This window comes from Geotrypetes seraphini, chromosome 4, assembly GCF_902459505.1.
Source record: "Geotrypetes seraphini chromosome 4, aGeoSer1.1, whole genome shotgun sequence".
NCBI lineage: Eukaryota > Metazoa > Chordata > Amphibia > Gymnophiona > Dermophiidae > Geotrypetes > Geotrypetes seraphini.
The window spans coordinates 233,258,997-233,278,507 of record NC_047087.1 but is presented as its reverse complement, the minus strand read 5'-3'; the positions used below and the strand labels follow the sequence as shown (position 1 = coordinate 233,278,507).

General features: G+C 45.1%; 2 protein-coding genes across 5 annotated transcripts in view; one reads left to right on the top strand and one right to left on the bottom strand.

The window, feature by feature from the left end:
• RASSF4 (Ras association domain family member 4) overlaps nucleotides 1-19,511 on the top strand; it is a 276,069-nt gene that overhangs the window by 179,321 nt on the left and 77,237 nt on the right. The window lies entirely within an intron of this gene.
• On the bottom strand, nucleotides 888-3,957 carry DEPP1 (DEPP1 autophagy regulator). The gene is made up of 2 exons (XM_033943466.1): nucleotides 3,741-3,957; nucleotides 888-1,730 (listed from the first exon to the last, which is right to left on the bottom strand). Exon 2 carries the CDS (start codon nucleotides 1,726-1,728, stop codon nucleotides 1,000-1,002), a length of 729 nt encoding a protein of 242 aa, XP_033799357.1. The 5' UTR covers nucleotides 1,729-1,730; nucleotides 3,741-3,957; the 3' UTR covers nucleotides 888-999.

The window sequence follows — 19,511 nt, the reverse complement described above, 5'->3', positions numbered from 1 at the left end:
AAGGAGGGACTTTGAGACCCCTGGTCTAGATGGACCATTGATCTGACTCAGTATGGCTATTCTTATATAGTACTCCCCCGAAATTTGTGCGGGTTCCATTCCAGGATCCCCCACAAATTTCATAAAACCGCAAATGCGGTTTTGCGCCTGTCAAAAGGCAGGAGAGGCAGGAGAGCGGGGGGGGGGGGGTGCTCTTACCCAAATCAGGAAACTGTTACTGAAGCCGGCAGGTGCAGAAAATCAATTTGCGGTATGCTCTGACCGCCTCTTCCTGTTACTAAAGCCAGGCTACACCAATCAGAAGCTGCTTTGACACGCAGCTCCTGATTGGTGTAGCCTAACTTTAGTAACAGGAAGAGGTGATCGGAACATACCGTGAATGATTTTCTGCACCCACCGGCACCCAACTGTCCTCTCCTGCCTCTCCTGCATTTTGACAGGCACAAAACCGCATTCGCGGGTGTTCCTGGAACGGAGCCCCCACAAATTTCAGGGGAGTACTGTATTGCTACTCAATAATAAATTGCTTGCATAGTTTGTTCTTTATTTCAATTTTTTCAAGTTGCACATTGCAACAAACTAATGATGATAGAAGTCAATAAAATATTGAGTGGAGTGCAAATGGCAGACATGAATTGCTTGTTTACTCTTCCAAAAATACAAGGACTAGGGGGCACACAATGAAGGTACTAAGTGATAAATTTTAAATAAATTGGAAATATTTCTTCACTCAGTATATAATTAAACTCTGGGATTTTGTCAGATACTTATGACCTGGATTGGCTACTGTTGGAAAAAGGATACTGGGCTTGATGAACCTTTGATCTGTTCTACCATGGCAACGTTTATGTTCTAAGACAAAAAGTCAACAGAGGAGTTTCTTTCATTTATGACATTTATTTCAGTAGTCTGCAAAAAGCAGATATGATTATTCCAAATCAAAGAATTACAGCAAATATCAATTACAAAAATATATTAAGATTTAGATCTACATTCCTCTTATAGTTCATAAATAACAGGCAGGTGTTGGTTCTGTGACCTGTTTAATCTACCTCTACTATTACTGCTGTAACTGTAGGTTTTATGGAGTCTCTGAGAAGCCCTTCTCTTCCCCAGCACTTCAGTAAAATGCTCGGGTTTCTGAACTGTGCCTCTGCATGCTTTTGCATCACTGTATCTGACTCCCCATTTTAAGCCTTTTTTCCCCATTTCAGTCTGTTTTTGCGGCTGCATCACTGAAACTGGGTGGCACGTGGCGGTCGTTGATTGCGGGTAGTGAAAATGAGCAGGCATTCTCGTCAAGGGACCGTTTTCTTTATTTGTGTTTTTCTCATTGTGTCCATAAAGCAAGTTTAGCGGGTCATTGCTGTTCAGAAAAGCCGTTTCAGATGGCTGAGAGGGTAACTGCATATTAAAGTCTTGCAGTGCAGCCCCATGAATTGAAGGCAGCGCCTTGTTGTCTTGGTTTTGTAGCGAAGACATATGTTTATGTTTCAACCTCCTTTGCGGTCTGTTTTGCACACTGTAATGACTGCACAGGGCACTGTCAGATAGAGAAGTCGGTTGAGCTAGCTGCTGGATAGATTTTGCATATTCATCTAGAGCTTGAGGTGAACGTGTCTGGGTACTTTTCTCCTCCTTTTCCTGGGTCCTGTCTTCAGTAGCTTCCTCTACATATTCGCAGATGGTAGGAAGAGAGCTTACAGACATTAGAAGCTTTGATCTCATTTCTGGAAAGGAAACCAAAAGAACGGAATAGTTTAATCATTCAAGTTTTATTGGAGTCTTTTAAAATTAACATCATTCATTTACCCTCTTTTGTACTTTAATATGTTAGTCACCTTCACTTCATCTTCATCAACAATTTCCATAGTTTAACGTTCAGGTCAGTTTTTAAATGAATATATAGGGGTGATTTGCTATACATATAGGCCCTCTTTTACAAAAGCGTGCTAAGTGTTTTAGCATGGATTTAGCATGCGCTAAATCAACGCATGCGCTAACACGTCTATAGGATAATATGAACTCATTAGCGTTTAGCGCGTGTTTAGTGCACGCTAATATTTAGCGTGTGCTAAAAAGCTTAGCGCACCTTTGTAAAAGAGGGGGAGAGTTATACTTGTAGTTGCACATGGACATTCAGTGGTGCTATACCTAACTGAAAATCCACATATAAAGGCCAATTCTGTAACTGGGCGCTCATATTTATGCATCACTAATATGTGTAAAAGTACAGAAAACCAGTACTTTCACGAGTAAGTGTACACTCACTGAGAACCTGGGGAAGTGGGTTCAATTTCCATTGAGTCTCCTCGTGACCCTGGGCAAGTCACTTAACCCTCCATTGACCCAGGTACAAAAACTTTAAATTCTGAGTCCACTAGGGACAGAAAATACCTGTGTAGAATTTTACAGCTTTTTAAATACTGTGTGTAATGTAATCAATCCCCCTAGATCTTTTATTTTTAAGAAATCCCATCACAACCACAAAACACAGGGCCTATATGAGTGTTCCTTTTCCATGGTAGGCTATGCTCTAAGGCATTTGACAGAACCCATTCTTCTACCCCCTCCCTTCCTATCTCTCAGTAACAATCATTCTTTTTTATTTTATTTTGGGGGGGATTTGTATGTCTTATTGCTCTATTATTTTAATGTTGTACCAAGCTGTGAATGTTTAATCAGGTTTGTCACTACATTTAAATGAAATAAATTATACTAAACATGGGCAGCAAGTGCTTATCTTTGAAGCTGTGGTAACATTTATCATTATCTAAGGTAGAAAATAATGCACACTACTTCAAAGTTCACTTATGAGTATGTAGAAAACATTCAAATATATCAAACAATAACTGCGTATCCAAATAGGATTCATATAAATTGATCTCAGGACCATCAGAGGTGAAATTCTCAAGGCAGTCTCCAAAAATTCTTCATCAATCCAATGTTCAATGCTTAAGCCTAGTAATACAGTATAATTATTAGGCTGAAACATGAATCCATGATGAAACGATCCTATGAAATAATCTTAACAAGAAATTCAGCATTGAACATTGGACTGATGATTTTTTTTGGTGAATTTATATGCTCACTGACACTGCCTTCAGAATTTTACCTCTGATAGTCCTGAGATCAATTTATATACATCCTATTTGGATATGCAGTTATAGTATTGTTTAATATATTTGAGCATTTAACATGATTCATTATTTTTAGTTGGTTTCTGTCAATCTGTAATTGAAAAATAATTGTTACTCAACATTTTTTTAATCAAACAAGGCAGCATGCATAAAGGATCCAAACAGAGCAAGCTTAAAGATTAAAATCTGAATCTTATCTATTTACTGTCTCTAGAGCTATTTATCTCTATATGCAGTTATATTTTAAGTCATCTATCCTTAAAAAATAGGTGGTAGGCAATGAACAACAGAGGTAGAAAACCAAATACTATAAAAAATACATAATTGATAAATTATTAAAACAGCCAATGCTCATTCCAGCAAGAAAGGCATGAGCAAAACTTGACAGAATAATTCATTTAAGTGCTCTAGTTAAGCACCGATTTTTACTACTTTTTAAAAAATCAAATCATGATGGATTTTAGCCATATTTCCCTTGAAATGGAATTCAAAAGGATGGAACCAAAACACTAGTTCTGCCACTCTCTTTCTAAGCCATCAATCCATTTTTAACATCTTTGATTAGCACATTCATATGTATTAATAAAACCAAAAGCTTACCGTTTTGTCTGTTCTCTACTAGTCCTGTATTTTCTCTGCCTGCTGCAGCAATGGTCTCTGAAGCATAAAGCCCTTCCCCAAACACTTGATAATCTGTGTATTCAAAGCTTACTCCAGATCAAATAATAAATCGAGTTCAGACTAGATAGAATTTTGTCAATAATATAATTGCATTTGGAGCTGGCTGTGCATGGAGAAGCTCCCAGAAAGACGTTCGAGGTGCGTGTGAATACTAGCTCCTGGCATCCAGGCTTTTTATATCTTCCTGTAGTCATTGATCACAACAAAGCACTTTCCTAATATAGCAGCACCATTGAACATGGAGATTTCAGGAAGGTAAATTCCCAGAAGAATTATAGCTTTCATCATTTTAAGCAAACATTTGCTTTTTATAATTTTGCTTCCTTATTGCATGGAGCTATTGTGTGTTTTACTGTCATGGTTATTCTAACACTTGTTTCACATGGATGTCAATGTGAGCCAAAGCATGTTAACTTGCTAAAAAAATATCAGACTTCCTTGTGTATTAGGATTTAAACTTGTAGTGTACCACTTTAGGAAGTGTGATGATTTTAATGCTTTTGCTTTTTAAAATCTTGAAAACTTTAGATCTGGAAAGTACTCGCAGCCATCATGACATTTTTCTATTTACTGGGGATGGATAATGACTTTCTCTTGGCAATATTCTTTATCTGTACTGCACCATTTTAAATGATAATAAAGGTATTGGGGGACAGACACAAAGATTAAGGGCTCCTTTTACAAAGGTGCGCTAGCGGTTTTAGCACACGCTTAGCGCACACTAAAATGCCACACGCGCTAGCTACTACCACCTCCTTTTAAGCAGGTGGTAGTTTTTCGGCTAGTGCGCTCTAATCTTGTGCGTGCACTAAAAACGCTAGCGCCCCTTCGTAAAAGGAGCCCTAAATGCCAACATTCAGAAAAAAAAATTATGTTCTCAAATCTGGCTGTGGGCCTGCAGGATTTTGAGCACTGAAGAGAGAGAGAGCTCTAGGCATTGCCAAGCAGCAGTTCCCTCCAGCTCTTGTACTAGATTCTGAACAATGTTTTATTCTCCCCTAGCTAGAAAAGCAGGAAAATGGTAGGATAAATGCCTAATTTCAGTGAATGAAGACTCATTGGGGTAGACTGAAGAAAATGTGCCAAAATTTAAGCTCAGAAAATGTGGGTGCTAAGTTTCTAATTCTGTAAAGAATCAAGCATAAGTAGGCAACGGGAGGTGGACACCTGGAATGCGCTTCCAGAGGGCATGATAGGACAGGGTACGGTATTGGAGTTCAAGAAGGGTTTGGACAATTTTCTGAAGGAAAAGGGGATAGAAGGGTATAGATAGAGGGTTACATACAGGTTTCTGGACCTGATGGGCCGCCGCATGAGCAGACTGCTGGGCATGATGGACCTCTGGTCTGACCCAGCAGAGGCACTGCTTATGTTCTTATGTTCATGTGTGCACCTGACTTTAGGCTTGTGTGAAAAGGGTGATATCTACAGTTGACAGTTGCACGTGTAAGTGATAGTATGCTATAACTTGTGTCAGCTGCAAGACATGCCCCTTATCTACTCATGTGCACGCCCCTTCTGTAGTTGTGCGTTATAGCATTTAGGGGACAATTCTATAAACGGTGCTTTAACTTAGGTGTCGGTAGGCACCCTACCGGCGCCTAAGTTAAGAGGGAAATGCCATGTAAAACGATAATTTAAAATTTCAAAGTGCCTGCTGGCGCCTAAACAAATGGTAATGGAATTGCACCTCCAGAGATGCCTACTGGTGCCTAACACCACTGTAGGCATGGCTAACGCCGGAAGTGGCGCCTCTGGAGGCATGATTTATGTCAAAGGTAGGCAGTGGAAATGTGGAAAGGTCAAAGGTAGGCAGTGGAAAAACCCTGGCCTAAACATTTCTGGCGCTTGCCTTTGCCAGACACACGATTGGTGGCCGCTTTTAAGGCCAACTTATAGAATCATGCTTGGCACTGCCTGTGAACCACTTGGCATCAGAACGCTTAGATGCACCCATTTATGCCAAGATTTTCTTGGAAAATGCCTGCACCTAAGTTGTGCGTACATTAGCACCTAAGTCAAAAACTTGTGCATAACTTGAAAGAACGCCTGCAAACTTCCCCTAACCACACTCAATCTGATGCATAATGTAATTTGTTTGTGCGTGCTAAATCTGTTAGTGCACCTTAGTAAAAGGACCTCTTAGGTGGAAGATGTGGCTCATTGATAGAGCTGCTGCCTCTGCACCCAGAGATTGTGAGATTAAATCTCAGTATGATACCTATCTTTTTCTCTGCAAGAAACTGCCTAATCTTTATCTGTCTGTCCTAATTAGATTGTAAGCTCTTTTGAGCAGGGACCATCTATTACATAAGAACATAAGAATTGCCGCTGCTGGGTCAGGCCTGTAGTCCATCGTGCCCAGCAGTCCGCTCACATGGCCTATTTGAGTATAGCCTTACCTGCATACGTTCTGGTTCAGCAGGAACTTATCTAACCCTTTCTTGAATCCCTGGAGGGTGCTTTCTCCTATAACAGCCTCTGGAAGAGTGTTCCAGATTTCTACTACTCTCTGGGTGAAGAAGAACTTCCTTACATTTGTATGGAATCTATCCCCTATTAACTTTAGAGCGTGCCCTCTCGTTCTCTTCACCTTGGAGAATCTCTATTTCTTTAGCACTCTCCAGACCAGTAGAGGTTAACTTTACGAATGGGTATATATCTAATCATGACCAGCAGGTGGAGACTGAAAACAAAACTTTGGGACAGTATATCCTAGCCCCTCCTCTCTATTTCCCTCAGTCTTCTTTCAGTCTCCAGCAGGTGTTGAGTGATCTGTACCCATCTCCCTTGGTAGGGCTGTTGGAATTTGTTTAGGGGGTTTATTGTCCCTGTTTTTAGCCGGACGGAGCTTGGACGGACTCTGTTTGGGGGTTCGTCCGACCTCGGGGGTGTCAAACCCGGCGGGTCACGAGCGGGGTCCCTCCCCCCACTTCCTCCACCTCCCCACATTTTTTTAGAGGAGCCTCAGCAGTAAGCCTTGCCCCCTAAATCAAGCAAGGCATATTGCTTCGAGAGCCTGTGGAGTCTGTTCTGTAAAAAAAAAAAAAAAAAAAATCCTGAGGTAGTGCTGGTCTGGAGGGTTGTATCCCTTTAAGAAAACTGTATTTTACTGTATTTTTTCAACTAACCGGCACTTTTTTGCAGCTAGGTCGCGTATGGAGCAATGAGCACTTCTAAAGGGAAAAAGTGCTCATTGTGCTCCAGACGCGAGGCACTCGCGGCCGGCCTGTGCAAGCGGTGTTTAGGCCGGTGCGGTGGAGGAGCTCCGTCGGCAGCGGCTGCAGGCGCCCAGAGCTCCCCGCCGATGGTGCCTCGCGAGTCGGCAGGGAACGGTGGGGAAGCCCGGTCTTCTCCGTCCGCCCACGGAGGGATTCCCCAAACCGCCGACGGTCGGGTTTTAGAGGATTCCCTCTCAGCTGATTTTTTGACAGCTGATGCCGGCTTGCCTGCTTTAGCGGCTGAGACTATTCAGGTTTCTCAGCCGCTTCAGGCTATGGAGGGAGCTTTTTTGGCGGGAAAACCGCCATCTTCTCTGTCTGGCCCCTCCATTTTGTCTTCCACCTCAGGTGACCTTCCCCCTGTTTTGACTATGCAGGGGCAAGGTTCTGCTGGGTCCCCTGCTGTGGCAGGGAGTCCCTTGGGACCCTCGGGGGGTTTTTCTCCTGAATTTTTCTTTTCTTTATGCAGAGCCTATTTTCAGGCGGCTGGGGGTCCCGGTTGCGCCCAGGGGGTTTCGGGGGGTGGGTTTTCCTCCGCGCTCCCTGCGGCTTTGCCTCTTTCGTCTGGCGTGACGTCCCCTCCGCCGCCTCCCTTGTCCAAGCGTCCGCGGGTGTCGTGGGACGAGAATTTGTGGTCGGAGGAACGGGTCGGTCTGGAGGAGGACCTGGACCCTTCTGAGGAGTTCCAGAACTCTCTGGAGGGGACGGAAGCTGGCGGCGGGTTGTCGGATTTCCCGTTCTCCAGTGACGAGGCGTCCGTGGTGCGCCTTTTTCAGAAAGATGAGCTGCCTGACCTTATTCAACAGGTTTCTTCGGTTTTGCGTTTTGAGGACGCGCCGCCGGAGACTCCGCGTGTGGGGGACCCCCTGTTACGGGGGATCCGTTCCGTTTCCCGCTCTTTTCCTATGCATCAGGATATTCGGGATATTATTCTGGAGCAGTGGAAAACGCCGGAGACGCCGTTTCGGCTGGCGCGCAGCATGGCTCGCCTGTATCCCATTCCTGAAGGGGATCGGGCTACGTTAGCTTCGCCAGTCGTGGATGCGGTGGTCTCGGCAATTTCCAAGCGGCATACCGTGCCTGTTGAGGGCGGTTCTGCCTTGCGGGACCCTGAGGAGCGCAAATTGGAGAGCATCCTTAAGCAAAATTTTCAGGTCTCTGCCTTTGGGGTCCAGGCGGCTATTTGTGGGGGACTGGTCGCTCGCGCCGTGTTTCGGTGGGCGGAGCGGGTCTTGGATCGAGAGTCTGACGACTGGTCTCTGGTGGATCAGGAGGTTGCGAAGATTGAGATGGCGGCCTCATTCCTCTCAGATGCTCTATATGACTTGGTGCGGATATCGGCTAAGTCTATGGCTTTTGGCGTGGCCGCAAGGCGTGTGTTGTGGCTGCGCGCTTGGGCGGCGGATGCTGCGTCCAAAGCTAAGCTTACTAAATTTCCCTTTCGGGGGTCGTTTTTGTTTGGAGAGGACTTGGATAAGTTGATTCAGACTCTGTCGGACTCGAAAGTTCCCCGTCTGCCGGAGGACCGTGCCCGCCCGGCGTCTCGGGGGGGTGCGGCCCGGGGGCGTTTGCGGGATTTTCGCAAGTATCGCCCTGGGCGTGGGGCTGCTTCTTTCCAGTCTCCGGGATTTTCCCGGGGTCGGTTCTTCCAGCGCATGCAGCCCTTTCGGGGGGCCCGTCGGGGGGCAGGGAATCCCTCCGCCGGTTCCCCCGCTTCCCGTCCTGCACAATGACGCCTTGCCGGCGCCCCCTTTGGTTCCGGTGGGGGCTCGGCTGCGCGAATTTTTCCCCAAATGGGCCGAGATCACGTCCGATCAGTGGGTCCTGGAGGTGGTGCGGGACGGTTATGCCCTGGAGTTCGCCCGCTCTCTGCCGGATTTTTTCCTCGCTTCTCCGTGTCAGACTCCGGGGAAGACGCAGGCTTTTCGCCAGACCCTTCAGCGCTTGCTAGATCTCAGGGCAGTTGTTCCAGTGCCCCCGCCGGAGTGGGGCACGGGCAGGTACTCCATTTACTTTGTGGTGCCCAAAAAGGAGGGGACCTTTCGGCCCATCCTCGATTTAAAAGGGGTCAACAGGGCTCTCAAGATTCCCTCTTTCCGTATGGAAACTCTGCGGTCGGTCATTCTGGCGGTTCAGCCGGGGGAGTTTCTCACTTCTCTCGATCTGACGGAGGCCTACTTGCATGTTCCCATTCGGGCCTCTCATCAGCGTTTCCTGTGCTTTGCGATCTTGGGTCGGCACTTTCAGTTCTGTGCGCTTCCCTTTGGGCTGGCCACGGCTCCTCGGACGTTCACCAAGGTGATGGTGGTCGTCGCGGCAGCCTTGCGGTCGGAGGGCATCCTGGTACACCCCTACCTGGACGACTGGTTAATTCGGGCAAAGTCGTTGCAGGAAAGCTCCCGGGTTACTGCTCGGGTGGTGGAGTTTCTCCGGTCGCTGGGCTGGGTGGTCAACCTTTCCAAGAGTCGGTTGGTCCCGGCTCAGCGTCTGGAGTACCTAGGGGTGCTGTTCGACACCTCCTTGGGGAAGGTCTTCCTCCCAGAGGGCCGGGTGAGCAAATTGCAATCTCAGATTCGCCTGCTTTTGGCGTCCCGGTGTCCTCGGGCGCGAGATTTCCTCCAGGTCTTGGGGTCGATGGCGGCGTCCCTGGACGTGGTGAGGTGGGCGCGGGCCCACATGCGTCCTCTCCAGTATGCTCTGCTCCGGAGGTGGTCTCCCCAGAGGCACGGGATGGATGTTCCGGTTCCCCTGCGAGGCTTGGCGCGCTGCAGTCTGCGTTGGTGGCTCCAGACCCCTCACCTAGTTCAGGGGGTGGGTCTGGATCTCCCGCAGTGGACGGTGCTCCTGACGGATGCGAGTCTCCTGGGTTGGGGGGCTCAGTGTTTGGGTCACTCAGCTCAGGGCACCTGGTCCACGGAGGAGGCCGCCTGGTCGATCAACGTGTTGGAGACCAGAGCGGTCCGTCTGGCGCTGTTGGCTTTCCACTCCCTGTTGCTGGGCAAGTCGGTCAGAGTGCTGTCGGACAATGCCACGGCGGTGGCTTATGTCAATCGTCAGGGGGGCACCAAGAGCACTCAGGTGGCGCAGGAGGCGGCTCTGCTCATGGTTTGGGCGGAATCCCATCTGCTGGACCTCTCGGCCTCTCATATAGCCGGAGTAGAAAATGTTCAGGCAGACTTCCTCAGTCGTCACTTCCTAGATCCAGGAGAGTGGTGTCTCGGCGCCGAGGCGTTTCAGTTGATAGTGCAGGCTTGGGGGCAGCCCCTGATGGACCTGATGGCCACGGGTGGCAACGCCAAAGTGCCCCGCTTCTTCAGTCGTCGCAGGGACGGTCTAGCCGAGGGTCTGGATGCTCTGGTCCAGCAGTGGCCAACGGAGGGGCTGTTGTATGTGTTCCCTCCTTGGCCGCTGGTGGGCAGAGTGCTTCTTCGCATTGTTCACCATCCGGGTTTGGTGGTGCTGGTGGCGCCGGATTGGCCTCGCCGTCCGTGGTAGCGGATCCTCTTCCTCTGCCTCTCTCGGACGACCTTCTGATGCAGGGTCCCATTCCCATGTTCGACCCGTCTCCCTTCTGTCTTACGGCGTGGCTCTTGAAAGGGGTCGCCTTAGCAAGAAGGGATATTCAGACAAGGTGATCTCTACACTGTTGGGGTCCCGGAGGCTTTCTACCTCTCGGGCTTATGTGCGGGTTTGGCGTCTCTTTGAGGAATGGTGTCGGGCGCGGGGAGTGACCTCTTTTCGCGCTTCTCTGCCTAACATTCTGGAGTTCTTGCAGGATGGCCTGGATAGAGGCCTGGCTTGGTCTTCTCTCCGGGTTCATCTTGCGGCCCTGTCGGCTTTTCGAGGGTTGGTGTCAGGTCAGCGTTTATCGGCTCTTCCTGATGTGATTCAGTTTTTGCGGGCGGCCAAGTTGCTTAGGCCTCCCCTACGGCCCTCGGTTCCCTCTTGGGATCTTAATCTGGTTCTCTCTGTTTTGGTGCGTCCGCCTTTCGAGCCCTTGGACGACTGTTCTTTAAAGGACCTTACTTTGAAGGCGGTCTTTTTGGTGGCCATTACTTCTGCTAGGCGTGTTTCTGAGCTGCAGGCTTTCTCTTGTAGGGCTCCCTTCTTGGAGTTTTCTAGGGAGCGGGTCGTCTTGCGGCCTGTTCCTTCCTTTCTGCCGAAGGTTGTTTCTCCTTTTCATGTCAATCAATCGGTGGTTCTCCCGGTCTTGGGTGGTCGGGAGGGCTCTTCTGAGCAACGGCAGCTGCGCAAGTTGGATGTCGGTCGGGTCCTTCGCTCTTATGTGCAGCGGACCCAGGAATTCCGGAAGTCCGATCATCTCTTTGTCCTCCTGGCGGGTCCTCGTCGGGGAGCTGGCGCTTCTAAGGCTACTATTGCGCACTGGATCAAGGAGACGATTGCTTCCGCTTATCTTCTGAAACAGCAGCCTGTTCCGGAGTTTCTCAAGGCTCATTCCACTCGGGGTCAGGCGGCTTCTTGGGCTGAGTCGTCGCTCGTGCCTCCAGTGGATATTTGTAAGGCTGCGGTTTGGTCTTCCTTGCATTCCTTTGTTCGTCATTATCGGGTTGATGTGCAGGCGCGTCGGGACGCGGTGTTCGGTGAGCGTGTACTGGTATCGGCCCTTCGGGGGTCCCGCCCGTGAGAGGGACTGCTTTGGTACGTCCCATTCGTAAAGTTAACCTCTACTGGTCTGGAGAGTGCTAAAGAAGGAGAAATTAGGTTCTTACCTGCTAATTTACTTTCTTTTAGCTTCTCCAGACCAGTAGAGGTCCCCACCCTGTCTGTTGTTGTTGTTGTTGGGGCTGTTGCGCGGGCAGTTTTTGGTTTTTGCTGCGGGTTCTAGTATTTTTCTAGGGCCGGGGAGAATTGAAGAACAGCGGCTGTGGCTCGGCTGGCTTAGCTGGCGAGCTGTGGGGACATTCTTCCTTCGGGAATTTCTCCTCTGCATTTTCCAACAGCATTTTGGGTATGTTATTTGTTACTCCTTTCGGAGTATTGTTTTTTCTCTCTGTTGTTTTCCAGTTCTTGGTTCTGCTTGGCTATTCGGCAGACTGAGGGAAATAGAGAGGAGGGGCTAGGATATACTGTCCCAAAGTTTTGTTTTCAGTCTCCACCTGCTGGTCATGATTAGATATATACCCATTCGTAAAGTTAACCTCTACTGGTCTGGAGAAGCTAAAAGAAAGTAAATTAGCAGGTAAGAACCTAATTTCTCCTTCTCTACTAAGTCTATTCCCTTCAATATCTTGAATGTTTCGATCATGTCCCCTCTCAGTCTCCTCTTTTCAAGGGAGAAGAGGCCCAGTTTCTCTAGCCTCTCATTGTACGGCAACTCTTCCAGTCCCTTAACCATTTTTGTTGCTCTTCTCTGGACTCTTTCGAGTAGTACTATGTCCTTTTTCATGTAAGGTGACCAGTGTTAGACGCAGTATTCCAGGTGGGAGGCACACCATGGCCCGGTACAGTGGCATGATAACTTTCTCAGATCTGTTTTTGATCCCCTCCTTCCTCATAATCTCTTTTGGCCCCTCTTACCGCCTTGTGGCACCTGCTTTGATGTTGTTTGTGCTTTTTCCAGTTTTCTTCCTTTTTTGACCTTTTCCATTCTTTTTTTTTTTTTATAATTCTTTATTCATTTTCATATTTTACATGAAGTGTACAAAATATTGAGTTACAACTAATGAATACACAATATCACTTTTATATCTATTACATAATATTCTGAACAAATTTTTTTTATCCCCTCTCCCACCCCCCACCCTTCAAGTACTTTCCAATCACCTTATACATATTGTATACATATTATAACATGTTATGTAAAATTATTTTCACTACCCCCCCTCCATGTGTGCCATAAAGAAGACAAGAAAAAGAAGAAAAGAAGAAGATAAATCCTACTATTCATTCAGTACAATACTTTGTCAATGGCCCCCCATATTTTTATAAAGTTAGGATATGTCCCTCTTTGTATTGCTATTACTCTTTCCATTTTGAATATATGACAAATTGTATTCCACCAAAATGTATAATTAAGGTTACTATGATTCTTCCAGTTATTGGTTATATGCTGAATGGCAACCCCTGTCATGACTAGTAAAAGCTTGTTATTTTCTGGTGAAATTTGACTTTTTTTTCTCATCATCATTCCAAATAACACTGTATCATATGATATTGCTACATGATTTTCCATCAATTTATTAATTTGTGGCCAAATTGCATTCCAAAAACTTTTAATGTAGGGACAATGATACAGTAAATGATCTAACGTCCCAGGTTCCAGATTACAGTGCCAGCATTTATTGGACTTAGAACTATCTAATTTTTGCAAACGTGTAGGGGTCCAAAAAGCTCTATGTAATAAAAAGAACCAAGTTTGTCTCATAGATGCTGACACTGTACATCTCATTCTCCAAGACCAAATTAGTGGCCATTGAGATGCAGTAATTTGATGCTTAATCTCAATGCTCCAAATGTCTCTTAGACCATTTTTTGGTTTTTTATTCAAATATCCAGATATTAATTTATACCACAATGCGGCTTGATGCCCTAGGAAGTCTGCTTGGAAGCATAAGAACTCTAAACTATATTGATTATTCAATGTTTTCCATTCAGGGAACCCAACCTGAATGACCTGCTTCAATTGCAACCATTTAAAACTTTGTTTTTTACTAAGACCAAATCTATGTTGCAATTGTGAAAATTCCAGCAGTTTACCTTCCAAAATAACATCATTCAGAGATCTAATGCCTGCAATAATCCAGTCCTTCCAAAGGATTTGAGCTCCGCCAATTTTAATCTTGGAGTTTATCCATAAAGACTGATTAGTTGACTTGTTTATTGGGACAGGTGTTAATTTACTAATAAACCTCAACATTTTCCAAGTATCCATTAATATCTTATTTTCTCTGTATCTTCTAGGCATGTTGATACTTGGAAGATGAACTAAATTTTCCATTCTTTAAATGAAGTCTTCTTGTCTCTGATCGCTTCCTTCACTGCTACAGTGAACCATGACGGTTCCTTGTCTTTTTCCTCTTGGAACCCTTGTTGGCACACAGTATATATAGATTTTGTACCTCAGTGACTGTGTCCTTAAAAAGGGACCATGCTTGCTCTAGCGTATTTACAGTACTTATCCTCTTCCTAATCTTCTTCCTCACCATGGCTTTCATCCCTTTTCGGAAGTTCAGTGCCATAGCAGTCGAATGCATAGTGCTGAGTACACCTTTCACCGCTATAGAAATGATAAATAGTAATAGCTGTGCTGCTCCTTGTGACCCTGCGCAAATCACTCAGTCTTCCAGTGCCCACCGCTTTGAATGTCAGCTTTGAATGCCAAAGCCACAAAAGGCAGTATACAAGTGGTGCAGCAAAATTTGGCACCTAATTTGCACCTAACTTTTGGGGCATTATTTTCTTCCCACAACTTGAATGCATGCATCCTCCATCCCACTCCACCCCCCCACCCCCGCAAAAAATGCCTCCTAAAAATGCAATGAATAGTGCTGAAATCTTGTACAATAAGTAGTGCAAGAGTAGAAACAGCAGCAGTAGCAGCAAATAGTCAATTGATAAATAGTACAATATTTATCACTTTGCATTAGCTGCCTTGGCAAATCTCTTTTTTGCATATTGAGTTTGTACATCCTAAAACCCCAACTGTGTCCTAAGGATTGGATTGAAGACCCCTAATATAAATTGAACATTTTGAAGAAAACATGATAAAAGGGGCAGTTCTTATAATCTTATGCTGTTGTGAGATAAAGTATATGATATCATCAGAATCATTTGTGAGAATTTCCCTTCTTACTCAATTCCTTTTGTGTTGCTATGATCTGTTTACACTGTATAACAAAGGCCCTGAAGCTGATAGCTTCAGATGTACTATTTTACAGTGTGTGCCTAGCAAGTTTAGCTCATTTTGGACTCCAGCCCATGCCTCTGTATTTATTTTTAACCTGGGAGAATTTTTTTTTTTCCCCAGCACACATTCACTCTTCAGAACGGAAGAATTAGATCAACCCTTGGACTGATTTTAGGAGAAGGATTTATGAGCAACAGAGCACGTAGCCCTCTGATTTTTGTAGCTCTTCATACCACATAAATGGCAATAATTACTTAATATATAGCGTGCAAAATTTTATAAGTTTGCCTAGGATTGGATTGCTTATTTTATAAAAATGTAAGCACCTATATATATGCCTTTATTTATTTTCTACTTTAACAAACAGAAAACAAAGGCAGTTTCGTAAAAGAGAGGGAAAGTAGTTTCCAGAAATAAATCAAATGCATTAACACAGTATACTAAGAAAATCACATAGTTCAAGCAAACGTCAAAGAGTGCACAGTATTCAATTTCAGGGAAAAATATATTGGAAAATCAGATACATTAATATGCATATTACTACAGACTCATTCTTTCTAACTACCCTATTCAATTACCAGAAGATTCTATTATAAACCTCTCCAGCTGTAATGAATCCTCTATAATAAAACCCTAAGCGTGTATGCGCACTTAGGAGGCCGTGATCCCTGCCGCTGTGATGTGTGCCTCCGTGGCCGCATTTCATTTGCGGCACGTGCAGTGGATTGAGCGGCGTTTTGTTTCAGTAACGACTGTGAGGTGTCCCATGCTGGTAAGAAGTGGAGGGGGGAGAGAGAAAGGGGGCTGCTTTGGGGGGAGGGGTGTGCTGTGGGCTGCCCGGGCTAGCGGATGCTGGACAGGGGGAGCAGGGAAAGGAGAAGGGGTACTACTGGACAGGGAGAGCAGGGAAGGGGTGCTGCTGGACAGGGGGGGAGGTAAAAGGAAGAGAGAAGGGCTGCTTCTGGTCAGGGGGAGCATTGAAGGGGTGCTTCTGAACAGGTATTGATGGACAGGGGGAGCAGGGAAGAGGTGCTGCTGGACAGGGGGGAGGTAAAATGAAGGGAGAAGGGCTGCTGCTGGACAGGGGGAGCAGTGAAGTGGTGCTGCTGGACGGGGGAGGTAAAAGGAAGGTAGAAGGGCTACTGCTGGACAGGGGGAGTAGGGAAGGGGTGGTGGTGGACATGGGGGAGGTAAAAGGAAGGTAGAAGGGCTATTGCTAGACAGGGGAGCAGGCAAGGGGTAGTGGTGGACAGCCGAGGAAAGAGAGAGACAGAAAGAAAGAAAGACACACACATCTATTCTAGCATCCGTTAATGTAATGGGCTTAAAGACTAGTCATAAAATATATATTGATTCCCTTAAAATGTAGCAAGACATTTACATGGGAACTTAAGAAAAAAAGTAACCGAGATTTCAGTTCCAGAAATTTTTTTCCTTCTTTCCTGAGTAGCTCTTAAGTTTTTGACCACAACATAACTTCTCTTACTCCTATTTTACTTCAATTTTCTATATCGTTCTCCCAGGGAAGCTCAGAATGGTTTACATGGATTTATTCAGACACTCAGCCGACGGGCTGTAGCTTTAACCAGTGCGCTATATTCTCCTCCGAGAGTCTAGGAGGAGCAAGGGCACACATTTACATGTAGGTAAGCAGTATCAAGGAGTTGAGATGAGATATGGAAAAGGTTGTGTTGTGAATGTTGAGACATGGTCTGTAATTAAATGTTAGCAAGTGATGATTGTTGGACATGATAATGATAGACTCTGACCATATTGAATGTTCTAGGTGATCATTTGAAGGTGAAAAGAGAGATGAAGGTGTTAGGGGTTAGATTCCACTTTGGCTATGGGAAGTCAAATAATGAAGTCCATCCAGACAGGCTATGCTCAATTACATCTTTTGTACAGGTTAAAACCAATGTTGGCACCTTATGATTTTAGAATAGTTGTCCAAAGGCCTGGTATTGTCATGATTGGATTATTGCAGTGTGCTATATCTTGGGATAACAAGCCTTAGAGCTTTTAATGAATTCTGCTGCCAGGTTAATTACTGGTGTTCCTCAGATGACACACATAACACCTATTTTGAGACAATTACACTGGCTTCCTATATTACAAAGGGTTCAGTATAAAATGTTAACAATAGTTTACCAGGTTTTGTATTATGCTGTGCCAATATGTTTTGAGAAAATGTTTAAAAGACATATTGACCAGGGAGAGCTTTGAAATCAGAAAATGGGATGAGGTTGGTGGTGGATAGGGAGTCAAAAGCACATTATGCAGATTATGTTATTAATAGCTAGGATGAAACTGGAATTATTATTTAAAAATTTATACATTGCTTAAATCTTTTCTTGATTCATAGCAGTACAGTTTTTGTCCATTTCACAGTGTTCCATGCTAGGAGTCATTGCCCAGGAAAAGGATTTAGGTGTCATCATTGAGAATACATTGAAACCCTCAACTCAATATTTTGTTTCTTCTTCCGTTTGCATAGGATATTTCCTTGTGAGCAGAATTCCAGTATCGTGGTGTTTTGTTAGATAAATACTTGATTTTTTGTTCACTTGTTACTACTGAAATCAAGAACACTTGCATCTTATCTTAGCAGAATCTGATTTCCATACTGTAATTAAAACATTTATTATGAACTGTGTGGCTTTTGAGAATATACTGTCTTCTACTTTTTGCTTCTTGGTAGTGTAAGTTATACCCTTTGTCAAACCTGATTTGCATATTTATGGCAGGCGGCCATGCCCACCCAGTTGCCAGCCAATCAGATCTTCAATTCTATCAAACCAGTTGCCAGTCTACAGCAGATCTTCAATTCTATCAAACCTGCACCTCTGGCTCATATTATGCCCTTCAATGACATCACCAAAAGAAACATTATGGGCTCCTTTTACTAAGGTGCGCTAGCGTTTTTAGGGCACGCTGAATTGCCATGCGCGCTAAACCCACGCTACGTGGCTAGAACTAATGCCACCTCAATGCTGGCGTAAGCGTCTAGCGCGCATGGCAATTCAGCGTGTGCTAAAACTGTTATTATAACTTAGTAAAAGGAGCCCTATAACTCTGCCCTACACCCTGCCTCCGTTGGTGACATCACTAGAAGTAACAGCATACCTTTTCCTTAAATCCATTCCTTGTAGTGGTATCAACAGGTGTGGCATAACTTAACTATGTCCAAGCCACTCCCCTTTTCCAAGATAGTGACTCCCATTGGACCACCTCATGTCATCACAAATGTAAGAGGGCAGCAGCTATAGTAACCCACTTAACAGGAAATGACACCTGTTGTCAGGCACCTTCCTCTTAAGATATGGAATATGTGCAGTGTGATTCCTTTTTTGTTTTCCTCCACTCTTTTTGCCTTTTACAAACATCCTCCCTAATGAAAGACATCTGCTGATAATACACAACACATTTTATATTTTTAGCTCGACGGGTGCTTCTGTGATAAAAACAAAAATACCAGGCTTACCAATTTCTACTTTTAATACCTTTCTTTAAAATCATTTAAAATATTCAGGCAAGTAAACTTAGAGAAATATTGTATAATAGATTTTATTTTCCTGCACAAAAAGAACAGATGTACTTTTGCAAATGTGTTCAGAGAGAACAGAGATAATGAGTGTGATTCAGCATTTGTAAAACAAACAACCATTAAGACAGTCACAGAACAAGAGGCAGAATAATGTGGTGTTCTTTCTGCCTGTCTTGTTCATTGTGCTTCTTTCCTTTTTTTTTTTTTTTTTCAAAAAGCACCTATACAGATAAAAATGTAAAACATTTTGGGCCCCTTTTACAAAGCCGCAGTAGCACTGCTGAAGTAAATGCACTGAAGCCCATTCAGTTCCTTTGGTGCATTTACCATGGCAACATTGCTACTGCTGCTTTATAAAAGGGGCCCTTTGTGCATGAAAAGGAGAAATTGGGTTCCCTGCCTTGTTCATTATAGTTCTTTTTTTTCCACAGAAATGCTCATAAAGATAAAAATGTAAAATGTGTTCAATGTTAAAATCGTAGAGGGGCATAATCAAAAAAAGCGTCTAAGTCCCCTTTCAGCCTAAGTCCTTAAACGTTCAACCCAGAAGCAGGGAAAGTGTCCATAACCAAAACAAACATCCTTGTTTTGATTATGGCCTTCCTCTGCCTAAACGCCCAATCACTACTACGTCTAAAAGTACACCCACACCACGTCTACACTTTTCAGCCATAATGAAACAAAAAAATCGCCTAAGCTACAAACGTCCAGGAGGAGCCAGTCCTTTGCCTAAAAGCTGGATTCTGTAACCGGTGTCTTTCAAAAACAACACCGGTTACAGAATCCCCCCCCAACCATCCAGGCAGGAGAGTGCCTGAGCCCTCCTGCCATTTCAAACATGACCCCCCCTCCTCCCGCTGGGGCCAGGAGAGCTTGGGCTCTCTCCTGGCCTGATGTTAATCGGCGGGGCAAGAGGGCTTGGGCTCCTTCTTGCCCCGATGTTGTGGGGGGGGAGTGATGCATCGTGGCAGGAGAGATGCCTCATCTCCCCTACCGCGATGCCGTCACTCCTCTACTGGAACTGCCGCAGGTCACGGCAGTTCGGGTAGAGGAGT

Bases quoted from the DNA above. Each gene is read 5' to 3' on its own strand.
- DEPP1 (XM_033943466.1), bottom strand. From the start codon at position 1,728: ATGAGATCAAAGCTTCTAATGTCTGTAAGCTCTCTTCCTACCATCTGC.